The sequence below is a fragment of the Myotis brandtii genome, unplaced genomic scaffold (genome assembly GCF_000412655.1).
Source record: "Myotis brandtii unplaced genomic scaffold, ASM41265v1 scaffold139, whole genome shotgun sequence".
In the NCBI taxonomy this organism is placed as follows: domain Eukaryota; kingdom Metazoa; phylum Chordata; class Mammalia; order Chiroptera; family Vespertilionidae; genus Myotis; species Myotis brandtii.
This window is the reverse complement of record NW_005354965.1, coordinates 1,700,732-1,708,269: the sequence shown is the minus strand read 5'-3', so window position 1 is coordinate 1,708,269 and position 7,538 is coordinate 1,700,732. Positions and strand designations below refer to the sequence as shown.

General features: G+C 47.0%; 1 protein-coding gene across 3 annotated transcripts in view; it reads right to left on the bottom strand.

Moving 5' to 3' along the window:
* Nucleotides 1–749: 749 nt before the first annotated feature.
* The window catches only part of MRPS6 (mitochondrial ribosomal protein S6), a 54,525-nt gene continuing 47,736 nt past the window's right edge, over nt 750–7,538 (bottom strand). For all 3 annotated transcript variants that reach the window (XM_014535185.1, XM_014535186.1, XM_014535184.1), the window contains one exon: nt 750–1,303. In XM_014535185.1, the coding sequence (XP_014390671.1) occupies nt 1,114–1,303 (190 nt within the window). In that variant the 3' untranslated portion in view covers nt 750–1,113. The remainder of the gene's footprint in view (nt 1,304–7,538) is intronic.

Here is a 7,538-nt window from a genome sequence, read left to right as displayed (position 1 = left end):
GGGGGCGCCCGGGCTGGCACTGGCCCCCGGTGTCCCCAGGGTTAACAGGAGGCGGGTGCCCGGGCTGGCACTGGCCCCCGGTGTCCCCAGGGTTAACAGGAGGCGGGTGCCCGGGCTGGCACTGGCCCCCGGTGTCCCCAGGGTTAACAGGAGGCGGGTGCCCGGGCTGGCACTGGCCCCCGGTGTCCCCAGGGTTAACAGGAGGCGGGTGCCCGGGCTGGCACTGGCCCCCGGTGTCCCCAGGGTTAACAGGAGGCGGGTGCCCGGGCTGGCACTGGCCCCCGGTGTCCCCAGGGTTAACAGGAGGCGGGTGCCCGGGCTGGCACTGGCCCCCGGTGTCCCCAGGGTTAACAGGAGGCGGGTGCCCGGGCTGGCACTGGCCCCCGGTGTCCCCAGGGTTAACAGGAGGCGGGTGCCCGGGCTGGCACTGGCCCCCGGTGTCCCCAGGGTTAACAGGAGGCGGGTGCCCGGGCTGGCACTGGCCCCCGGTGTCCCCAGGGTTAACAGGAGGCGGGTGCCCGGGCTGGCACTGGCCCCCGGTGTCCCCAGGGTTAACAGGAGGCGGGTGCCCGGGCTGGCACTGGCCCCCGGTGTCCCCAGGGTTAACAGGAGGCGGGTGCCCGGCTGGCGCTGACCCCCTGCTCTTCAGTGTCCCCACGGTTAACAGGAGGCAGAGAAAAAGCCTCGCCCACACCCACCACGTGACCCTGTTTATTACTCTGATCAAAAGTTACTCACACAATACCACATGATTTTACAATCTGAATATTTTATTTTTCATGGTTATACAGTATGAATGATTAGCTCACAATCCAAGATAGTTTTATAAGTTTTGTTCTCCAAAATGGTGTTAAGTGTTATAGGGCAAAAAACTTACATTTACTTTAACAAAATCAAGAACGATGTATTTGACTGGGACAGTGGCACCAGCAGATACATAGCGGCTCCCAGTTAGCCATGCCCCACCGCTCCCCGCAAAGGGGACCGAGAGCCAAGAACCCCCAGACCCTCCCATGGCACCCGGCACACTTATGTAAAGGCCAGGCTGTGAATGACTCATCCGCGATGCTCAGAAGTGAGAGGACTGAACAGCAGGCTGAACTCTGGAGCGCCTCACTTCCTCCTCTTGGTGGAATACAGTTTTTCTTCAAGTGGGACCGGGACAATCCCCTCACACGCCTTTACTTCCTGGGTCAGAGGGTGTTTCACAATATTAGGTCTGATGACGTCAATGTCTCGAGACAAGTGGTCCAGCATGCTTTCCACAGTTGTTGTTGGTGCATAAAAATCCACCAAGAAATACCTGCAATAAGAGAGAAATGCGTGAACGCCTGCCTCTGAACTCCGGTCGATGCCTCCATTCTGCCCCACCCAGACAAAGACATCACCTGCACACAGATGCACACGGCCAGCTCGCCAGGCATCAGCGACACACAGGCATCCTACAGCTGACCAGCTACCCCAGTGTGCTGGCATGCCCAGCCTCCCTTCCCGTGTCCTTTCCCATTACCCTGTTGTGAAAATTTGAATCCAGCCGTAACCGGTTTGGCTCAGTGGATAGAGCGTCGGCCTGCGGACTGAAGGGTCCCAGGTTCGATTCCAGTCAAGGGCATGTACCTTGGTTGCGGGCACATCCCCAGTGGGGGGTGTGCATGAGGCAGCTGATCGATGTTTCTAACTCTCTATCTCTCTCCCTTCCTCTCTGTAAAAAATCAATAAAATATATTTAAAAAAAAAAAATTTGAATCCAAACAAACTTTAGCACAGACGCTCACACAGTCACAGCGTGGCAGGGCCGCCCCCACGTTAGAGTGCGCACGCCTTGTGCTGGCTGCCGCAGGGATGCAAAGCCTTGTGACGTTACATGTAGTGGGAAATACTAGAGAGTATGGTTAAGTTAGGGGTGCAAACAGAATATGTTGTTCAACAAGACTGAACTTCTCAACAAACCATTAGTTGGTGTATTTTGTGAAAACATCTATTAGGTAGTCTTCTAATTTTCCAAATGATTTTACAAGTAACTTAATGCACCAGAGTCACAGTGAGACCATCAGCTACACTTCACAAGACAGGCCTGGGACTTGTCTAAGACAAGTGCACATTCACAAACTGACCAAGAACAAAAGAATTACTTAAAAAATTACTTCCCCATCGTGGGGAAGGAAACAAACATCCAGATCCAGGAAGCCCAGTGAGTTCCGAATAAGAACCCATAGAGACCCACACCAAGACACATTATAATTAAAATGACAAAAGTTAAAGGCAAGGAGAGAATATTAAAAGCAGCAAGGGAAAAACAACTACATACAAGGGAACTCCCATAAGACTACCAGCAGACTTTTCAGCAGAAATTCTGCAGCCAGAATTGAGTGCCACAATATAGGCAAAATGCAGAAAAACTTCCAACCAAGAATACTCCACGGCATCACTGGCCAGTGTGGCTCAGTTGGTTGGGGAGTCATCGCATGCACCGAAAGGTTGCTGGTTTGATTCCTGGTCAGCGGACATACCTAGGTTGTGGGTTTGATCCCTGGCTAGGGCATGTACAGGAGGCAACCAATTGATGTTTCTCTCATATCTCTCTCTCTCTCTTAAAATAAAAAACAACAAATAAATCAGTAAAACATCCTCAGTTGAGGATTTTAAAAAGACAAAAGAAAAAGAATACTTTATGGCAAAGTTGCCATTCAGAACTGTAGGAGAAATAGTTAAACCAGCCTTACAAGAAAGGTACTTCTTTTGGCTGAAAAGTAAGAGTGCTAATTAATAACAAGAATACACATGAAATAATAAATCTCACTGGAAAGGTGGGTATATAATAAAGGTAGTAGATTTATCACTTATAAAGCTAAAGAAGGTTAAAGACAGAAACAGTAAAAGTAACTATGATTACGATAACTAGTTACGGGATATACAAGGTAAAAGATGTAAACCGTGACATAAAATGTGGGAGAGAGTAAAAATGCTGAGCTGTAGAATGGGATCCAACAAGTTGTTATCAACCTAAAACAGACGGTTATGGATGTAGGTTGTAACACGCAAGCCTCATTATACCACCAAGCAAAACCTACAGTAAGTTCACAAAAGAGAGAGGAGGAATGTACGTAAACCACTAACTAGTCATCAACTACAAGGAAGAGAGCAAGAGAAGAAGGAACAGAGAAACTACAAAACAGCCCGAAAACAATCAACAAAGGACCACCAGTGCACACCCATCAATAATTACTTTAAATGTCAATGGACTAAGTTCTTCAGTCAAAGACAGAGTAGCTGAGTGGATAAAAAGATAAAACCCATTTATATGCTGCCTACATGAAACTCCCTTTAGATGTAGGGACACACAGACTGGAAGTGATGGAAGGGAAAAGGTATTCCATGCAAATGGAAACAAACAAACAAAAAAGCGAAGATAGCTATACTTACATTAGACAAAGTAGACTTTAACACAGTGTTTGCGGGTAGTTTTTATCGCGCGCAAACAGGTGGCTCTACTACTTAGTCAACGTAAAACGTATAAATACGTTTCCCGCATACAATGTGTTAAAATGAAGAGAGTAATAAGAGACAGAGAAGGGCATCCTATATAATAAAAGGCTAATGTGCAAATCGACCGAACAGCAGAACGACCGGTCGCTATGATGCGTACTGACCACCGGGGGGCAGATGCTCAAGGCAGGAGCTGCCCCCTGGTGGTCAGTGTGCTCCCACAGGGGGAGCACCGCTTATGCAGAAGCCAGGCTCGTGGCTGCTGAGCGCAGCAGCGGTGGTGGGAGCCTCTCCTGCCTCCGTGGCAGTGCTAAGGATGGGTTAGGCCAGTGGTCGGCAAACTGCGGCTCGCGAGCCACATGCGGCTCTTTGGCCTCTTGAGTGTGGCTCTTCCACAAAATACCATGTATGGGCGCGCATGTACAGTGCTATTGAAACTTCGTGGCCCATGCACAGAAGTCGGTATTTTGTGGAAGAGCCACACTCAAAGGGCCAAAGAGCCGCATGTGGCTGCCGAGCCGCAGTTTGCCGACCACTGGCTTAGGCTCATGGGAAGCGGGCCTAAGCCATCAGCTGGACATCCCCTGAGGGCTCCCAGACTGTGAGAAGGCACAGGCCAGGCTGAGGGACACCCCCCACCCCCTGAGTGCACGAATTTCATGCACGGGGCCTCTAGTTACATAATAAAGGGGTTAACCCACCAAAAGGATCTAACACTTGTAAACATTTATGCACCCAACACAGGAGCACCTAAATATATAAAGCAAACATTCAAAGACCTAAAGGTAGAAATAGACAGCAATACAATAGTAAGGGATTTTAATACCCCATTTACATCAATGTATTGAACATTCAGACCGAAAAAAACCAATAAGGAAACATCTGCCTTAAATGACACAATACCAAATGGACTTAACATATACAAAGGACATAACATCCAAAAGCAACAAAACACACATTGTAGTTAAGTATACGTGGAATATTTTTCAGGATACATCATATGTTAAGGCACAAAACAAGTCTTTTTTAAAATTTTTTTAATTTCAGAGAGGAAGGGAGAGGGAGAGAGAGACTGGAATATCTGATGAGAGATCAATCACTGATCAGCTGCCTCCTGCATGCCCCCTACGGGGGATCAAGCCTGCAACCCAGGCATGTGTCCTTGACCGGAATTGAACCCAGGACCCTTCAGTCTGCAGGCCAACGCTTTATCCACTGAGCCAAACCGGCTAGGGCACAAAACAAGTCTTAATAAATTTTAAAAGATTAAAATAATGTCAAGCATCTTTTCTGACTACAATGGTATGAAACTAGAAATTACACAAGGAAATCTGGACAATTCATAAATATGTGGAGATTAAACAACATGCCACTGAAGAACCAATGGGTCAAAGAAGAAATTAAAAGAGAAATGAAATTTAAAAATCCCTTGCGATAACGGAAATGAAAATACAGGTTTTCCTCGCTTTCCCACAGTAGACCAGGCCTAGGAAATCTTTTGGAAGCCGAAATGGAGCCAAGTGAAGGAGCAATTATCATCAATTTATAGGAAAAAAAATTTAACATTCCCAGACCCAGACCCCAAATGTAATGCACATACAATGTGTTCATTTCATTCCCACAGACTCTTCATTACACCCAGTGTTATGCTGACTGTGACTCCCACACGAGCTCTCTCGGGCCTTCCTGGTGCCTTAGGGCCCTTCTTGCTAATGGATACACAACACAAGCGGTAAGTCAAGGGACAGCACAGATGCTCAGACACAGTTCACAGCGTGGCAGGGCCCCTGCTTTAGAGGGCGCACGCCTCTGAGCTGGCTGCCGCAAGACCACGCTGAATTCTGTCCTATTGATGGGCATTTAACAAAACCCCTTACCCATTCCTGATAAGGACTCAGCCAACTACAGAAGGGACCTTCTGCAGCCTCATGAAGAGCATCCTTGAGACACGAACAACTAACAACACACTAACTGGTGGACACCTGAATGCTCTCCTCCTCAGACTGAGAATAACCCGGAAGTCTGCTCTCACCACTTCAACATTGTACTGAAGGTCTTGCCAGCGCGATAAGGCAAGAAAAGTGGAAGTAAAAGGCATCCAGCCTGGTAAACAAGAAGCAAGACGGTCTTCATTTGCAGATGTCATGATTGGGTTTATAAAAAATCTGAAGAAATTTACAAAAAGATGTAAATTTCTTCAGATTTTTTATAAACCCGATCATGAACTAATAACTGAGCTCAGTAAGCTTATAAGACATGATATTAATATACCAAAAATAAAATCAATGGTATTTCTATATACTAGCAACAAATAATCAGACCTTGAAATTAAATATAAAACACTTAGGAATTAATCTGACAAAAGATGAGCAAGACCTGTACACTAGAAACTACAAGCGGCTGTGAAAGGAAATGAAAGGGAACCTACATAATGGAGAAGTGCACCTTGCCCATGGGTAGGAAAATTCCAATTTATTTAGATGCCAATTCTCCCAAACTGATCTACAGATTCAAAAGAATCCCAATCAAAACCATAGCAGATTCTTTTGTTAGAAATTGACAAACTGATTCTAAAGTTCATATGGAAATTCAAGCACCTAAAACAGCCAAACTAACTTTAATAAAGAATTAGTGCAAGACCTAACACTACCTGATTTCAAGACTTATTCTAAAGCGCTGGTAACCGGGGCAGCACGTGTTCATATACAGGTACACACACCAATAGGACAGAATGAAGAGTCCACGGCGGACCCATACAGGTATGTGCAACTGGTTTCAGACAAGAGGTGGGAAAGCAGCGCAGCGGAAGGACAGTCCTTCCGACAAGTGTGGCCACAACAATCCACTGTCCACATGCAGAACCATCAGCCTTCAACGCTGAGGAGGAGGGGCCACAGGTCACTCAAAACGGAACAGGAGCTACACAGACAACATGAAGCGAGGAAAGGAAAAGGGGCCCAAGAAAGGCCCTCAGTGGCCTTGCTGTGGGCAAAGATTCCTTAGACACCACACCAGATGCACAGCCCACACAAGAAACAAGTGATCAGTAAGACTTCAGCAACATTAACACTGCTCTTGGCCTTTTTTCTTTTAACTGCTCTGAGAGATGCTGTTAACAAAAAGATAAGCCACAGACTGGGATCTGTAAATCGTATGTTTAATAAAGAAGTTGTTTCTAGAATATAAAGACCTTAAAATTTTTAATTAAAAAAATTGTAATGGGTATAAGATATGAAGTGACATTTCACCCAAGATATACACGGGTGAAGAAGCACACGGAAAGATGCTACTACCATCAGCCACTGCAGAAGCACAAGCTAAAACCCGACACACCCTTCAGAGTGGCTGCAATGAACAGGACTGACCTCACCCAGTGTCTGTGGGAACAGAGGAACTGCACTCACTCTCACACCTGCCAGCGGAACACAAGATGATACAACCACTTTGGGAAACAGTTTGGCACTTTCTTGAAAAGTTAAACAGAGCCCCGCCATTAGGATTGAGCCACTCCATTCCTAGGTACTGACCCAGGAAAGGTTAAAGTGCGCGTCCACATAACAACTCGGGCGTGAATGTTCATAGCAGCTTCACTTCTAACAACCCCAAACTGGAAACCACATAAGCGTCCATCCACATGGAACCCAATAAGCAACGGGTGTGTCCATCAACGGCCTGCTCCTCAGGAGTAAAAAGGACCTACTGATCCGTACTCCTGAGAAATCTCATAGTAATTCTACTGAGTAAAGGAAACGAGAGTCAGATTCTAGAAAACAGGAACTAAGCTGCTGGACAAAGCAGCCTGGTGGTTGCTAGGGACTCGTGAGAAGTGGCAGGAGCGTCACCAGAGGCAGGAGGAGGCTATAGGGCGACCGACCCGCCTACCCTTGACCGGGCTGATTTCATGGTATGGGCATATTTCACACCTTATTAAACTGTAGTTATATTTCCATAACGACTGAGAGGTGGTACGCAGAAGCTGCATGGGCAGGCTGTGGTGGTGACGGGCGGTGACAAGGGAGCAATCAAGCTGATGAAGACTCCGAGTTTCTTGG